An 18,624-nucleotide genomic window follows, 5' to 3' on the forward strand; every position below is an offset into this window, starting at 1 on the left:
CTCCTCTCGCCTGGTGCGCACTGATCCTTGATTAAAGCGTGTGATGCCAAGTGAGACACATCTACAGTGGAGGCGGAAAAACAAAGGAAAAAGAAGCAGAAACAGTTTTGTTGTTGTTGTTTTAGAAGTTGAAAAGCGACAACTTGCCTCGGTCTGAAGTGTGAATGACTATGGATGCAGAGTCCAGTTATTTTAGCGCATTGGAAGCTCAGACGAAACTCGGCCGAAGATCTGAATTGGGCTTTTTGTAACCTAAGAGACAACATTAAATCAAAACTATGGACCTTTGCGCGCGGAATGAGACATTTGCGTCCTCCGAGGGAGCCGGAGCGCAGACTTTTAAGCCACAGAGCGGAGCCGGTAACGGGAGCTTGGAGGCATCAAACATCACCTGCGGCAACGTTTCCTCACTCCTCATACCTCAGCGCGTGAGCCAGAGAGGTGAGCGGACACACACAACTTAAGATTTAGCACATGGAGGTTCATTAAAAGGTGCAAAGTGAATTCATTCCGTTTTAAATGAGTTTCTGTCTTTATTTTGACTCTTTGTGTGGTTTGCCATGGAAATGATGACAACTACTAACCTCCAGCTGGTGGTAACAATGAGACAAAACTCAGCTGTCTGCAAGAGAATAAACTGCAGCTTTCGTTTAAGAACCCCCTCAGTTTAGCATTAGGTTGTTGATAAAGGTTTATTGACATATGTGAAGTTGGAGAGCAGGTGTTCTCTGAATTGTAAGGAGGGTAAAGTGACTTTATGGTTTCAATACCCATCGAATAATTACAGATAAAGGAAAAAATTCTGTAACTTACTTAAAAATGCAACTGTGAAAAGCAGTAGTTCACTTATCAATTTAATCACCATACAAAACCACAGGCTATAAATAGGCTATAGCTCTATACTGTATTAGGGCCACAGGCTTAGAATCAGCTTGGCAGGGGCTCCGTGATATCATGATGTGATGGACTCTGTTTTTTTATTACAGTAAAGCTGTGTAATGATGTTGTATTTTGCTTTATAGTAAGAGAAAATTGATGTGGATGTAATGAAATAGGGAGCAGAGACAGAGTGTGTCACAGCCAGGAATCAAATCCTGGCCACACAGGGGATTTATTCATAAAAAAAATAGAAAGAAAGGTCAGATGGCTCCATATCTGGACTGTGCCATGGTAACTGCTGCTTCCTGCCTTTACATTTAATATCTGTTTCCATTTTCCAAGCATTTCCAAGCGTTTTATCCAAATTAAGGGTATAAAGACGTGTCTGCGTGACGTATATTGTACAGACTGTAAAACCCTCAGAGGCAAATATGTTATTTCAGGCAATATCAATAAAACCAACTGGACTTGACTTGAGCTTGTGAACAAGAACGAACATTAAAGTGCGTCATCGCTGCTGCAACACACAGCCCTCTCAGTTCTATCTCCTCCTGCTATTTTATCAATCAACACTTGCTATTTTCATCCATCTCCATCTCTCCACGGTTGTTTGTCACTGTTGATGAGTTGCGTGTGTGTGGGCTACATGTCTGTATGCAGCTGAGTGTTGATACCTCAACATCAAAAGTGAGAGATATTAGCTTCTGAACTGTTGAAACACATTGTATTATCTTCTGGATGATGTCCCTAACCCCTTTCAGTCACTCCCACGATTACCTTACACCCTTCACCTGTCACCAATAAGGAGCTTCGAGCACCAGGCCATGTGTGTGATCTGTTACACTGAGCTACATCAATCAATACATTGCAAACTACTAACCCACTGAGGGCACATCTGACAAGATCAAGACGTCTGTGTTTCGTGTCTGATGAGAACTGCAGCAGCAAAGTTAACTTAGGAGCTTAATCTATTTTTATGCTGCACTAGTAAATTATTCTGCCCACACACTATGTCACTCACAGATTATCACTTCCTTTCAGTTTGGCTTTTCACCGTCTTATTTCTCTCTATTTAGGATTGCCACTGTATCTGTTAACAGAACCACACACCCATCCTCTAAAGAGACAAAATGAAGACGTCTGACCCTTTACAGCGCCGCTGTCACCATCATTACTCACTCCGTCATTTCAGAATTTGATTACTTCTTCACCACGTTCGCTCAGTCCTCCCAACTCCTCTCTCTATCAATCACTCTGACACTCTGTGTTTATGGAGCAGATTGAGTTGTGTCACAGTCAGATTCCCACTCGGCCTCACGCATTTTTCTGCAGACTGGAGATGTCAAAGCATGTGCCATGGGCGCAAAACTGCAGGTTTTTATTCTGGGATTTCGCTAGTTAATGCCTCCTCGCTGGATGACATTTTTTCCTAATCAGTGAAAGCAGCTGTGGGTTGTGTCCGCCAATATGAACAAGAAAATACATAGTTTGTAAATGTCTTTTACAAGAACACATAGAATTGTTCACTGATCTGACGACCCTATCGGCAGGACGACACTGTTTGGCTACACCTTCCACAAATGTTCCAAATAGCTGTTGAAAAATAAATCAGTTTTATTGAAGACAAGCCTACATTAACCCTGTAACGCCAAGTGTATCATATCATTGATACATGAGTTTTTGAGACCTCTACATCATCAGTGTGATATTCTTTTGCCTGAAAAACCTGATGTGTACAATCAGACACATGCAGCGCACGGATATTCCACCAGGGATCAGATATATATATGCAAATTTATATTTTTAATTTGTCAGAAGGTTAAATAAACACTAAAGTTTCAACAAATTTAATTTCTTTAATTTCTTTCATTATTTCATAGTTCAGGGTTAAATACTAGTGATGTAGAGTTTGAGAGGCATTTAGCAGACGCCTTCCCTGTCAATGTCAAACACATTTTTTTTTAGATTTGTCAAGCGCATGTCTCCAATTTTTATTGAAGTGCAACACTGGAGTAGCCTTTTAATGGTGCAAAATGCGCCCCACGGGTTATTAATATCTGTCAGTCTTCAGTGTTAAAATACATGACTGCGTTGTGAGATTTTCAACACTGTTATTGCTGTCCACTCCTTACACAGCCACCAAATTGGAGAAAACACACAAAAAGTGAGGAAAAATGTTGCCCAATGCTGTGTAGAGACATGGCGCTCAACCACAAACACCATTTAAAATGTTTTCACATTGGATGCAGCCCAGGTGGTATTTTTGATGTGGATCAAAGACTAGCTGAAACTCTAAATGCTTCGTGGCACATGACTTGACACCCCTGCTGTAGATCTGATATAAGTTGCGATGGCTTAAAGGAGGCTTGTCAGTGTTTACTGACAAGCCTTGTCCTGTTTACTGCAAAAAACCACAGGTGAGTGGCTGTGTATTTATAGAATCAATAAATGTGTTTACAGGTTATCAAGGATACTGGCTCATTGCGGTGCAATTCATCATAGAACAGCAGGAGGTCATTACTTTGGACACGATGATGATGGCAACATAGGAAGGGTCAAAGTTACTGTCAGGGACAAAAACTCCCATTTTCAATCCACGAGGACAAAGCAAAAGGAAAAACAAAAGTAAAGCCTCTGCTTTTCATTTCCCTCTTCTCTTCCACCACTTTGTGCATATTTCACTATCTCAATCGCTCACACCCTCTCATCTCACTGCCTGTTGAGAGCTGAGCTGTTTAATACATGCCAGCTCTGCGTGCCAAGCAACAAACATGTTGTTTTGTAGTCCGACCACTGTGACCAGAAGCTCTGTGGCTCGTGTGTTGCAGTTAACAGAAAGTGGTTTCATTCAGTGCCTCCATCAACTGTTCTGGGGTGCAGTTGGCTTAAACTGTGTAAAATGTGATACGTGCATGAACATGAGGGCGTCCAATATAGCCAACATCCTGCATGTGTGTGATGTAACCAAACACATTACTGAGATATGCATAGGTAATGCATTTATAATAAGATGTGAATAGTAGATAAATTGAAGCAATATTCTGTAATTTATTGAGATTGTTTCTGAAAATTGCAAGTAAAAAAAACCTCTGAAAGCTGAAAAAAAAAAATAATAATTTCCCACAACCTGCTTACAGCGCCTCTACTCTGTAAACAGGGAGCAGACTGAGTGCCAGTGCTAATAGTCAGACATGGCTGATGGGCTTTGTGCACACAGTCATGAAACCAGCTCCCCCACACCTCCAGTGCTACAGGCTTCCCTTCTGTGATTTGGCCGTTTTAGGTGAAAGTAGTTCTGCTAATAGTTGGTGGAGTTGAGAGCAAACTAAACGTTGCCAAATGTTGGTTTCTGTAATGACTTAATTTGTAAAGTTGTTGAAGTGTAGTAGCCTCAGTGTTTAATATATTACAGCTATGGAGTTTTTTACTGAACGGTGCTATTCAAGCTTGCATGAAGTCTCTTTGGTCATTGCGGTGTGGTTCAGAGGTGGTAGGGCAGAAATAAAAAAGCAGTGGGCCAGCTTCTGATATCATAAACACAGAGTTTAACAACTTTGTATTTTTTTTTATTAATTTCTAGTTCAACAAAAGATCCACCATCCTACAGATCAGCCAATGATTTGCTCCATTGCCAAAAAAAAGAATGAAATCTTGTATGCAGATTAGTGTTTTGCATCACAGTGTATTTGATTTGATTTCACTTTTTTATCAGATCCTAATATGTTTTAAGACATACATAACAAACCTCAATATTCAACCAAACAATAAATCAATACAAACATATATTACACCAAACATTATGAATAAGTGGCTGCAGTGCAATTAATTCAATTTCTCCCTTTTACATTCAGTCCTTAGTCTACAGAGGCCTGTTAACAACCTAAACTCTGATTTAATTGTTTAACTGAATAAAGGAACAAGTTGGCTCAGTTTTCTCTCTGCATCTTCTGTTTGATGGCAAAAGCTGATATTCTTCAAATGAAATGTGAGAGTGGTCTGATGTAATATTACCAACCAGAGATAACATTCTGTTAGTACACACAGTCTGAAAACTTCAAGCGTCTGGCCCACAGTCTTTGAGCAGACACACAGCTGTCTAGCCAGTCTGGCTCTCAGTGTAGAGAGAGACATCTGTACCATACACTGACTCCATACTGGGTAACACTGTATTTATACTGATTGGAAAACAATAACAGGATCTGCTTTATTCCTCTAAATGACCTGTCTCCTAAGTAAATACACTGTTTTTCCTTGCAACAGATATAATGTAAATGTGCACTCCAAGAAAAAGCACAATGCACACAGATGCCTAAATATTTAATGGAGGAAACTTGTTCAGTCTGTGTGTTATGGACAGTAACTGCTGGAAGACCAAAAGTTATTTCTTGTATCTTCTTAGGATTACTAATAGTTAAATTACATCACTACACTAATCTATCCGCAAAACTCTGACGAATACTTACATAACATAGTGCAAAATATAGGAATTTACTTAAATTTAAGTAATAAGAAATATAAAATTTAAAATTATGCTAGAAAGAGGCACAATCATTGCCAAATAGATAGACTGTATTGTAATCAGGTTGTGCGGTGATGTGGTAAATGTGTATATATTTCTAACAAAGACAACAGTATAGCATCTGAAAACTTAAAAAGAAATAGTTTTAGAATCAGTTTTGCAAACATCTGTATAAAGTGTCAAGAGGTGAAGTGACCACAGCCCTGGTCTGTGGTCACTTCCAGTAACACTGGAGGTTGAATATGTCTGATTATCTTTATCAGTTCGTTTGCAAACTCAGCCTTGTTGTCTACCACAAATGCTGTCTGAGTGGTTCACAATCCAGACATCCACTTCAGAATATCACATAAGTGTTTTCTAGTTGCAGCTTGTGTGCCATCTTTAGTTTCCCTCGGTTGTGTCACTGAAGCAAGTGATGATGTAACAAACGATCACAGCAGAGCGTACCTCTCCCTTCCCTCCAACCCATCCAATTCTTTTCTTAATGATTATGTTAGAGGTGCTTTCACACATATTTCCTGATAAGATTACAAAGTCAATTCATCTTCTGACAACTTGGCAGCTAAGTGAAGATATTAACCAATGGTGCTGTCAGATAAATAATAGCAAGGACAGAGACTAATGACGAAAACAAGGATGAAATCCAGTGATTAAATGTTGAGTAATGTAGAGGTTATAGTTAGGAAACAAAATTGGGTGGTTGGGTTGGGTTGAGCGTCCACTGCAACCACCATAGCAACAATAAAAAGACCTGAAAAATCTCTGTAATAACATGCTAAACATCATATATATTCACTAAATGAAGATTATCAAAATAAAATGCACATTTTTCACCAGAAATGTTATCAAAATACACTTTAATCTTAAAATATATATTTTCCATTGAGAATAAAAGGAAAGTCCACCATTCACTAGTACATGAGATATATAAGATAAGATAAACCTTTATTCGTCCCACACTGCTAATTTGCAGCAGCAAAGAACAAGAACAGTGCAATGATGAGTTAAACAACAGGTGCCTATGTAAGTAGAATATAATATAAACAGAATTTAAAAAGCTATGCAGTATATACAATTATAACAAAGAGATTGCACTGTAGTAGAATGGATGAAGTGATGAATTATTGCACCAGTCAGAAAAACAGTATTGCACAGACTTGAATGAGGATAAGATATTGTACATGAGTCCAGTTGAATTAACAGTTCTGATTGTATAGCAGCAGGCAGGAAGGATTTATGTGTGTGTGTGTGTGTGTGAGAGAGATTGTGTGTTTCATTGAGAGGAAAAATAAGACACTAAACCTTTGTTTTGATTTGACATGTATTTTAGTCTCCCGTCAGAGACAAGTCTTTGTTCCATAAATGTGAAATCCTCCTCGTCTGAGTAGTTGGCTCTCCATTTGTATTGTGGAGTCTTTTTCAACTAAAGTTCTGTCATGTGCGTCTAGCTAAATGACCCAGGGGTCACTAAGTATCTGGCATCCTGCTGTTAATTGCGGTTACCTTTTCTCAGAGCTTTGGCTGGAAACAATCATTCCTGACACTTTTTCTATTAAGTTTTTAAATGTTTGGAGAAAGTTCCAGCAGAAGAGTTTATGGTAAAAAAAAAAAACAGAGGTGAAACTTTCTTTGGGCCAAGATGTCTGTGAGGTCACTTACTGTTTTGTAGGCTCCCACCACACTTACCTCAATCTATCAATTTATCTTTGTCTTTATGCTGCTTGACCAGACTGGGTGTAAATAGCAGAACAGCATCCGTATGGCTATTTGCACCAGGGTGCAAATAGACACTCAGAAAAGTGTAGTTTTTCTACATAATATGTCACAATTTCTGTGTTGATTATAAGTTGTATTACTTATGTGAATCTGCAGAGAAACTAGTAACTAAAGTTAATAAATGCAGTGGAGTTAAAAGTACAGCATTTGCGTCTGAATTGTAAGGGGGTAGAATAAAGAAGTACTGTACATCGAAACTGTCCATAAGTGCAGTATTTGAGAAACCAAACTTCTCAACACTTACAGATATTAGCTTTGCTTTGCTCCTAATGTGTATAATGTTGCAATAAATGCTCACAACCCAGATTTGTTTGTCTCTTCATTTAAAAGAACTTATGGCTAGACGATAAACGCCATCATTTTTTGTAACACTTTAAAAGCCCGTAGAGAAACTGCACACCTGTCTGTGTGTATCATGCCAACTGTACAGCTTTTGAGAATTATTTTATGTACCAGAAATATTCACCTGTGTGGCATAATGGCCAATAAATGCAGGTAGTGATTAATACAAATGCCTCCACTCTACACACATGAGAAGCAGCAGCTTTTGGAAATTCTGGCCTGAAGGAACTGGTGAATGTGCTGAGGGTGTTATCAGCATTTCCTGCACAGCCAGAGAGCACACAGGAAAGCTAATTGGCTTCGATTAGGCAAAAGCCAGTGTAACATATTTCATTAGGCGAGGGAGAGGGAGAGGGAGAGAGAGGGAGAGACTGTAATAAGTGTTGGTTCCTCTTACTTACCAATCATCTGTCTGCACATGTTAATTATGCAGATGTATCTGCACCCACATGCACACACTTGCACAAAATTAAAGCCTTTACTTTTTGCCATTTTCAAACCTGTTCTGGTGAAGAAATCCTGCCAGTAGAACTGAACCCGCCATAGTATAGTTTATTGCTTTTTATCTTGCATAGGAGTGTGTGCGACAGATGGTGACGCCTCATGCCATGAGATAGGAAGACTGTATGTGTCTGTGTGTGTGTGTGTTGAGAGATGAGAGCAAGACAGAAGAAGGCAGACTGACTTTTGCTGAGCATGCCTGCAAGTTATACAAAAACATTTCCGAATGGTTGGACGGAGGCAAGATAATTGAATGAGTAGTTCTATCACCCTACTTTCATATATGAACCACATATCTGTCCATATGGATTTAGAGAATCCAAATCCCTTCTTTGATGTTCCTTTTTTTGCCAGCTTTTGTGCAGCACATTTTTACACCTCTACTTAAACTTAACGCTGGTTTTGCTAAACAAGCAGATGGGTGGAATTCCTTCATTTACATCCCAGTTGGATTACTGTAAATCAACATGAGTCAGTTTCAGGATTACTTTAAACAGATGTAACACAAAATGTTGTTTTTCTCAATACCGTTTGTGTTGTTTAGAGTCAGTGAGGCATTATCACCGTGCCCACGAAGGAATAACCTCAAGGGTACTAGTCAGATAGAAAACAAACATGAATCAATGATGGTGTAATTACCTTCTGATCCTTACCAAATAAAACATTCATATGGTCTGTGGTCAAAATGCAACTATTACAGCTGCACAAACTGAAAAGCTGTTTCTTCAGGCAACTGGGCATAATGAACTATGTCATTAGATATGAGTCATGTAGGTGTGTGGCTGGCTGTGCTGCTATGTTGCCTTTTTTAAGCTTTCTACTTTTAATGGAGGGTGGAAGGAGGGGAAATGGAAATCTAAAATCAGAAGACTCAAGATAAAGATAAAGATCAAGGATAGAGGCTCGAAAGATGAGAATACGTAGTGGAAAGAAAAGAGAAGAAAAAAGACAGAGAAAGCTGTTCGTGTGGTTGGTGTTTTGCAGGGAACAAGTCCTCTATAGATGTGTTTGCAGATTTTAGTATACATTATTTAACAGTGCTTTCGAGGAACTGTAAGTGGTGTATTCTCAGGGGTTTATGGCTCGTGTTGATGAAGTTTGGGCTTACGTGTGTGATTTGTGTTCTGCGGGTGTGCACACATGGGTGCCCCTAATCCCCAAGATACAGGCGCAGCGGGTAACCTGTTAAAAAGTGCGGTGATTAAGCAGGGAGTCAGGTGAAGATAACAGAGAAAGCAGATAACATGGACTTTACAGAATATGATCCAGTGAAGCCGCTAATGGCTGAGTGCACAGACAAGCTTTGGACCAGAAGGATTACAGTATTTTGTACTTTGGAGTATTTTGAAGGGCTCGACTTTGAGGGTGGCAAAAAATGAATGTTGGTGCCCAAATTTGATACAAAGCAGAGGAGCCCTGAAGGACTGAAAACATGTAACTAATTAATAACAAGCAATAACACTCACACTCAATAAAAAGTAAAAGATTTATGGTTTACATTTAATATTTCACGTAAGTAACTAGTACAAAAGCAATTACAGCAAAATATACTTCAAGTATTGAAGTGAAAGTAGTTTGGTCTCTTTCAAAGAGTTATATTTTCTGTATATATCATATAATTGGAATTATTACTGATGCTTTTGCTGTGGCAGTCTTTCACAGGCAGCAGCTGGTGTAACCAACATTTTACTGCCATAACAGAGGAGTTGATGGTAGTCAAAGTCAAGTCTATTGCATTCATTTCAGGGAAAGCATTGGGTTACTCCAAAGCACGCTACAGTGCAGTAACAGCATCATGACATTGCCGCTCCTAATCTGATAAAGACAGCGTGATCGTATCGATCGTCATGTAAATCAGAGCTGATGAATTGGTTCAATAGGGCAAACATGCTCACACTGTAACATATCCTCTACCTCTGTGTTTTTCTGTACCAGATGGTGACCACACACTACGTATCCTGCTCTACTCACTCATCTTCTTCCTGAGTGTATTTGGCAACCTGCTGATCATTATAGTGCTGACGGTCAATAAGCGAATGCGCACCGTGACCAACACCTTCCTGCTGTCGCTCGCCGTCAGTGACCTGATGATGGCTGTCTTCTGCATGCCCTTCACCCTTATCCCCAGCATCCTCAAGGACTTCATCTTTGGAGCCGCCATGTGCAAGATAGTGTCCTACCTCATGGGTGAGAGAAGTGGGAGTGGTGAGGGAATAACTTTCCACCTGCAAAGTTCACATTGATTTGTCAGATACCTAATAATCAGTTATCCAGAAAATATACAGATACACAATCTCAACATCAACATTATTGTTTTTTTATAGTTTTAAACTAACCAACTTCTGAGGTTGGTGCCATTTACATTGCTTGTCAGTTTTATTATAATCTTTAATATAACACGATTGAGGAGTATACATGGTTAAGACTGATATTAAAAGCCTTTTTTGATAAAGGCCATACACTATATTCTCCATCTGAATTTTAAGAAGCTCAGACATACTTGCTTTGGGGTGAACACTTGCAGACAGGAGGTCAGTCGCCTTTTGATGGAGGTTAGAGGTATGCTTTCCGTCGGGAATTTCAGCCAGGATATCGAAAGACATGTTTGGAATAAATTAGTTCAGGGTTAATGCCAAGATAGATCACTTTTTGATTTGATGTAAAAATAGTCTCTACATCAGTTGTATTGCACTTGTCATGGCAGGTCCTTGGCAAATCTTTCAGATTTAGTCATCAGGCTTTTATGTATCAACAATATAGTGAAGGGATACCTTTGAGATTTACGTAGTAGTCAAAGTTAATTAATCTATTGTCCAGAATAACACACCCACATTTTGGGGGTTTTGCCTTCCTCAGTGTGCAATGTACAGACAACAGACAGAGAATTATGGAGAAAATCAAGATATTTTCAGGACTTCCATTACTCCTAACTGTGTCTCAGCATTTGATAATTATCAGAATCCACCACTGCATCTCAAATGTAACATTTTGATGAATATTCATATCCATATGTCATATTATTAGTATACACATCCATGCAAGATGCCAGGCAGTTGACTTGTAAACTGATGACTTTGGTTTCTGTTTGCTCTGTGGTCTAAATCTGAAAAACAATCAACAGATTGATTAATAACAAAAACAGGCAAGCAGTGTAGTTAATTATTTCATAATTTTCTGCAATAATTTTCATGAATTTTGTTCTAAGCAGAACCCATTTTACTCCTCAGACATCTTTCTGTGGCTGGTAATGACAAAACTTCCCGGCACACAATATATCTTTCACAGTTTTTTGAAACATTATGGTATTTCCAAGCTTGTTTAAACTGGCAGTACATTATTCTTTTTTGTTACTTTCATCAATTTTTTAAATAAAAACTCTTTTGGCTGCTTCCTTTATCTCACATTGTGGCCCATTTTTGCCACCTGCTATCCCATAATAGCCAGTCTTCCAACTTGACAAACCTTGTGTGTGTGTGTGTGTGTGTGTGTGTGACTGAAACAGAAAGGTAATTACATTTTAGCGGACAAGTCCCATATTGCTTAGAGAGGCGAGTGACTGGCTTCCAGTAGAAAAGTGGTGTGAACTGTGGCCGTTGGGACTTAGCAGTCTATACTGCTGAAATAAAACTTCATCTTACTTGTGATCCTGAACTGCAACAAAGAAACAAGCAGTAATCAGCAAGTTAACAAGCTCTCTGAACTCCTGTCCACCACCTTACAGAAGTTACAGATTACCACTGAACACTTTCCTTATCTCCCCCATCTTATAGGAAGTTTGTTGGTGTTTGTCATTTGGATGTGTTTTCACTCAACAAATCCAAGAAGTTTTCCCGACTCTTTATGTTAGGCTAACTGAACCTGCTGCTGGTCGTTGCATCATATTTACAGACATGAGATTGATGAACTAAATCTTCTCAGCTAAATCTTGGCAAAAAAGCAAGCAAATTACCAAAAATGTTGAACTATTCCTTTACGTAAAGGTTATTTACTATTGATGCATTGACAGGTAAACATCTTAACAATGTATCTAGAAACTATGGCTGTCAGAAAAATAGTAAAAGTAAAATTACAATATTTCTCCCCAGAATAGTGGTGTATGAGTATAAAATGGAAAGTAAAATATAAGAACCTCAAAACTGTTCTTGAGAGGGAGTTATGGCAGAAAAAAGCCATAAAGTCAGAGTTAAGCAATAAAAAACATGTGTTCTGAAAAAAAAGTGTTATTCTGGAGTGCTCGTAATATCTAATGCAGTGCCAACAGCTCTAACTCACTGGCACGTCTGTCTGGTAGAGACACCCTGTCCGCAACAGCGAAGCGGACAACATAAGGCATCTTAACAGTGGTTTTCGAGTTTGGGTTGATTGCAGTGAAAACACCAAAATAGTGGCACTAGTTTAGCGCTGCCAGTCTCTGTTTACTGCCTTCTTCGAGCCAGAGCTTTCAACATGGAGGCGTTCTAGTGAAGGAGTCATGTTTAGGAGGCTCCAGAGCGTTTTGAGCCAACATTTGAGCCCCGAACAAAAAATCCTCAACACATTTACTTTTCACAGACTTTTAGTTGTAGAAGAATAAAATAATTAATTAAAAGTAATCTGAGATCACTGGAAATTATAGGGATATTCAAATATTTTCACGGCATCCTGCTCACTCAGACATTAAATTCTCATTTATGTGGAGGAATAAAAGACACTGAAACAAACATGCAAGCATGAAACTGTAGAGCATATGAGAGTGAGCATAAAAATGGAGTAGTAACTCAGTAAAGTTACCAACAGATAGAATAACAATTCTGATTTATATGAAAGTTGAGACAAATAAAATTAACAGGACATTGTGCGAACCCTGAAAGATAAGCTACCTGTCAATTGAGTAAAAAAGGATGAAATAAAACACATGGCCTGTGAATGAAGGATAGCCATCATGATGCACTGAGGAACAGGGGACAAACCCGGGCGAGCAACTGTTGGCTGATTGTTCTTTGCTTCAGGAGGATCTGCTCTAAAGCTGCCCTTGTAGGCACAGACAATGTTGGGTCACACACTCACATACACACACACACGCAGACACTGTATGTGTTCTCGCTGAGGATATTATTAGAGAGGCGAGGAGTAATTTCCTGCCTTGGCCTGTCAGGAGGGAGATGGCAGATCACATCAGTGGTCTAGGCCGACAGGATTTCTTCTACCAAGACTCGAGATAATCATCCCCACCTCCCCGCATCCCCACCTTGCACTGTATTCATTTGCAAGCGCATCTTCACAGCGCAACACATTTTGTTCTCAGCTGTGATTGCAGATATTATGAGTATCAACAAACATGTTTTTGTTGCTTTTTATTGTGTCCAAACTCTATTCTCGGCGCACACAGTGGCAATAATTTTTCAGTCATCAAAAGAGGAGACATCTGAGACCAGACAGTTGCATGTTTACTTACTTTTTAAATATTCTGTTTTGTTTTCCTACAGGCATATCAGTGAGCATCTCCACATTTAGCCTGGTTGCCATAGCGATTGAGCGCTACAGCGCCATCTGTAACCCCCTGAAGTCACGGGTGTGGCAGACCCGCTCCCATGCCTATCGGGTGATTGCTGCTACATGGGTGCTGGCCTTCATCATCATGATCCCCTACCCCATCATCAGTCACCTGGAGTCTTTCCAGCGTCCTGACAACACCACTGCTCACCAGTGTCGCCACAAGTGGCCCATCGCGACAGCAGAGCAGACCTGGTGAGTGTTTGGGTTTTATATTGTGTGTCCTTCAAGTAACCCCAATTCTTTAACACAGTTTTATGACTACATTCCGAATGTTTATCTGCATAAGAAAGTTTCTTATTACAATGAGTAAATGTTACAGTTTCTCTTTCTCATTTTAACAAAATGAGAAAAGATGCAAGACTGAATTACTGGATAATGTTACTTTGAATTTTCCCAAATCATCTTGAGTCAGATGCTTTTAAGTCATTATCATGTTTATCTGTGATATCTTAAAATGTAAACACCACAGCATCTATCTTAAGTTTGCCAACACTAGCTAACATTAGCCACCATCAGCCACAGATCATGTCAGACCCAATAATGCTATATAGCGGTCAGTTCTACAATGGTAGGTTGGCATGTTGTTATCAAACATAGAAATATAAAAGATGTGAGGGGGAAAGATGCATGGAGAAAACACATAACCTGTATGAGAGAAACTGAAGAATAGCATATCTTGAGCATGCATATGGTCATTATTAAGATGCATGGGGCTATACTGGAGAAAAAAGACCAGTCTGACTTCATAGAGTTAACATCATTTGTAACTGATCCACTGAAAGGACATCGATGGCTGTGTGATAGAAAGTCCTGCTCCCAGATTAAGATAGATTGCCAGTGAGTATTATATACATTGAAGGTTATTTTTGCTCTGTACAGGGTGGTCTGTGATCAGGGAGACTGAAGTTGTAACTGAGCACTAAAGATGCTTTTTCATTTTTTCTAAATTTAATGTTGAAATGGTCTCATTTCATGTATTTGTTTTAGCTAATTAGCTTCATACATTTGGTTATGAATTGGAAAAAGTGGAGGAATATTTTTGGTTAACCCTACCAATAAAATGCTGACCAGTTATCACACTATGTGCTATAAAGTGCTTCCCATCACTGTTCTATCAAACCATTAACCGCTCAGTGCATCTCATTGACGGATTAAACAGCTCAAAATCAATAGAAGGACATTGTGGTGTCCATACACCAAAAAGTCTTTAAGCTTTAATAGGACGTGTGTGTTTCCTGTTACAACAACACACCAACTTATCTTGTTATAACAGTAAAAGGTTTTTTTTCTAGCAGTAACCGATTAATTTAAAAATTTACAACACTTTGGTGGTGTTGTAAATTTAAGTAGAGACCTACACAAGCTGTTTTTCTTTTCTTTGCCTGAGCAGTATCTGTTAAATTCCTAGACTAACTGAGCACATGACACGCACATAAAATACAACTAAGCATAAAACTTGCAGTCAGATCATCCATCTGTTTTACTGTTGCGGTGCTCACCATCTGGACAATGTGCTGTTTTGTATCAAATAAACTTTACATGTACTGCATCTGAGGTGTGTGTGTGCCTGTGTGTGTGTAATTTCAACAAGGCACACTTCACTGAAACATCTCATTTCCTTCGATGTTTTATCCCGAAGCCTGCTTTTCACATCCTGTCGATCGGGTGTTTTCATGGAAACATTAACGCAGATGAAGAGACCAGGCGGATGTTTCAGTGCTATATATATATATATATATATATATATATATATATAGTACAAACGTTGGAGTAATTTTATTCTGCACAGTTATAATTATGTTTTTGTATGTGAGCCAGTTTGTTTCTCTAGTATTACAGTAAGATTTTGATTCTTTGAATCTTTGAAACACACTGCAACTTTGGAAACAGGTTAAAAATCCTTTTTTTTAAAAAATATCCTACAATGGATGGGGTATTTTTTCCAGCTTGATAGTTTGAAGAGTCTTTGAGGGTTCTGGATAAATCCTCAGAATAACTGTACATTTTGCTGAATGACATTCAGGAATTTCATGTATTTATTTTTCTAGAAAATGAATGCTTAGCTTTATGACTTGAAAGCACAGGTACAGGTGATGCATTAACAGAAAGAGATAGAAACTGGGGCTACACAATTACCTGCATTATAAACTGTATGTAAGAAGGAATGTAGACCCCATGTTCATTCCATGAAGACCTGTCTCTGATTTGTTTGTCACCAGGTAGTCCCTCCCTGAAGCATTACCTGCTTTATTGCCTTTTTTTAAAATAATATTTTACTGTAAATGGACCATAATTTAAAATGAACAGCACGCTCTATTGAGACTTGAAACTAGCGATTGAAACCATAAACTCATTAGGAATGTGTTTACTGAGGTAATAAATCAAGTGAGAAGTAGGGTCATTTTCTCATAGACTTCCATACAATGGGACATATTTTTGCAATCAGCAGAGTCGCCTCCTACTGGCCATTAGCAAGAATGCTAATAATTTCAGACTAAGAGGCCATGTCCTCTTATGTTATACAGGCATTATCCTTTTGCATGGACAGTGGGATCTTTACCTCTCTCGTGTGTCTCTTTCAGGTACATTCTGCTGCTGCTTGTGCTGTTTGCAATCCCAGGGTTGATGATGATTGTTGCCTACGGACTGATCTCCAGGGAACTTTATAGAGGCATCCAGTTTGAGATGGGCCACAAAAAAGACTCTACCGGTGAGGCCGTAGAAAAAATAAGATTTAAGGTTTAATTATTGTCAAATAGTAATTTGGCTGACAGCCGTCAATGAATGATACACAAAAGTAGAGTAAAGAATTTAGAAAAACAAGACTGTACACATAAATTACATAATCATAGATAATCAAAAAACCTTATTAATCTCCAGAGAGGAATTTGGTCACCTATGCGCAGTGAAAAATAGCCAAACAGACACAAATCAGACAAATCAGCGCAGACAACATATGGAGGTACTGCCAGTGGTATATCTAACACACAAACTAACACGTTCCCAGAGGATATTAATGTTGTTCAGCAATCTGCTTAGCCACAAAAATGTAGGTAAACAATGTTATTAATAAAAATCTACCGATTAATAAATAAAGTGATAACCAAAACTGAAAATTGAGCCGATAAAACAAGTAATAAATATGTATAGATATTTATAAAACAATACAATTGAATGTTGTCTTGATTACCATCTAAACCAAAAACCTTGTTCTGCCTGTCCTTTGCATATCTTGAGAACAGTTCATCCAATCAGCTTCACACTTGTACATACAAAAAAAAAAAGTTATTATTCATAAGAAGTAGTTTATTTTGTGCAATACCCGTTGTTGTACTGTGGCAGCCCCGGCTCTCCTCCATGTGTTAAGTTATCTCTAGCTCACTATCTGCCTCAAGACCCGCTGCGCTTCTCTGTCGCCGCAGTATCCGGTCACCAGTTTGACTGATAGTAGCAATCAGTCAAAATTTTACGGTTAAACAGTTGATTATTAGCATCCTGAGTCGAGTGTGAAGTTGATCGGACGAGTGAAGGCTGCAATCAGTCATACTGCAGTTCTCCACAACACTGTAGCAGCTCTAATGTTAGTATTTACATGTTTTTCATGATGAAGAAATTATTTTTTATTGACAATGATTTCATTGACGCTTCAATTACTGTAATGTGTGCAGGTTAAGTGAAACATAACCTTTGGTGGGCATATAAGAGTGCGTCTGGGACTGTAGCAGCATGGAGTGTGCATGCTGGTGCTCCATTAGAGGATGGAATTGGCTGACAGCTGCAGGCCTGGACATCACCATCTGTTTGGCCTCCGAGAAAAAGGGGTTGTCCAAAAAAGAAGAGCTTGACAGACAAGGAGCATGGGGCAAACAAAAAAAAAAACTAAAAAAAAGGATAATGAACTTATGAACTTCTAAAATAACCTCTTGGAAAATGTGCTTGATTTGAAAATTCTGGAGTTGTTTAGCAAATTGTGTATTCTCTCTCTACAGTATCAGTATCTGTTTGTATTTGCTTGTGTTAGAGCTCCTATTATCGTATTCAGCGTACTCTGGAGAAGAAAAGCTTATCACTGAATTGCAATATACCCTAATGGATGGCTGCTGTGGCTCAGCACGATTTGCTTTCCAATCTTCTTTCCATTCAGGAGAGCTGGTATTCTTTCACTTAAAACAATACCTTACGCATGGGTTCATGTGTTATCACAGTGCTGTGATGCTTTGGCTGATTTGTTAACTTAAGTGTTTTTTAGGAATTGTTTTGCTCTGCTCTCTCAAACAGATGTGAAGAATGGACTGACCTCCACTGTGTCTACTGGCAGTGATGATGGAGACGGTTGCTACGTTAATGTCGTCCAGCGGCCGCACTCGATGGAGATGTCCACCATGGCGGCATCCAGCAGGGCAGTCAAGGCAGACAGACCACGCAGCAACACATCTGAGGCCAAGCTGGAGGCCAAGAAGCGAGTTATCCGCATGCTGGTGGTCATTGTTGTCCTTTTCTTTCTCTGCTGGATGCCACTGTACTGTGCCAACACCTGGCGGGCTTTCGATGACACCTCTGCCAAACAAGCCCTCTCAGGGGCACCCATTGCTTTTATCCATTTGTTGTGCTACACCTCTGCCTGCGTCAACCCAATTATTTACTGTTTCATGAACACACGTTTCCGCAAAGCTCTGCTTGCCACGTTTTCGTGCTGTGCTGCACCTTGCCATCGTCGTCGTCGTCGTGGGCTACGGGACAACGAGGAGGATGTTATGGCAACGGGAGCGTCCATATCCAAGTTCAGTTACACCACAGTCAGCACTATGGGAACCTGCTGAGGCACTCCGGCACAATCCAGAAGAAACAGTTACTACGGCAACACAGCACCCCACATCCTTTGTCTCTGTGCTCATAGGGACGGTGATGTGGAGCTGAAACGCAGACCATATAGAGTAGCAGTATAGAGGCTTTACCCATGACCCTGTAACATAAGATCATGTAGGTATTATTTGATGAAATCCACTCTCACAGTGTAAATACCCCCATAGCTAGGGTGAAAAAGCATAGTATACAGTTATCTTGTCAAAGTG

The 18,624-nt window shown here is 39.3% G+C and overlaps 1 protein-coding gene across 1 annotated transcript; it reads left to right on the forward strand.

The window, feature by feature from the left end:
* The first annotated feature begins 278 nt into the window (after positions 1–278).
* On the forward strand, positions 279–18,372 carry cckbrb (cholecystokinin B receptor b). Its single transcript, XM_070838447.1, has 5 exons — positions 279–441; positions 9,953–10,204; positions 13,483–13,744; positions 16,135–16,262; positions 17,831–18,372. The coding sequence occupies exons 1-5, from the start codon at positions 279–281 to the stop codon at positions 18,370–18,372; spliced, it is 1,347 nt and encodes a 448-aa protein (XP_070694548.1).
* The last annotated feature ends 252 nt before the right edge of the window (positions 18,373–18,624 follow it).

This window comes from Pempheris klunzingeri, chromosome 10, assembly GCF_042242105.1.
Source record: "Pempheris klunzingeri isolate RE-2024b chromosome 10, fPemKlu1.hap1, whole genome shotgun sequence".
Classification (NCBI taxonomy): domain Eukaryota; kingdom Metazoa; phylum Chordata; class Actinopteri; order Acropomatiformes; family Pempheridae; genus Pempheris; species Pempheris klunzingeri.

Coding starts and splice junctions, on each gene's coding strand:
- cckbrb (XM_070838447.1), top strand. CDS start 279: ATGGACCTTTGCGCGCGGAATGAGACATTTGCGTCCTCCGAGGGAGCC. Junction 10,205..13,482: donor GATAGTGTCCTACCTCATGG/GTGAGAGAAGTG, acceptor GTTTTCCTACAG/GCATATCAGTGAGCATCTCC. Junction 13,745..16,134: donor GCGACAGCAGAGCAGACCTG/GTGAGTGTTTGG, acceptor TGTCTCTTTCAG/GTACATTCTGCTGCTGCTTG.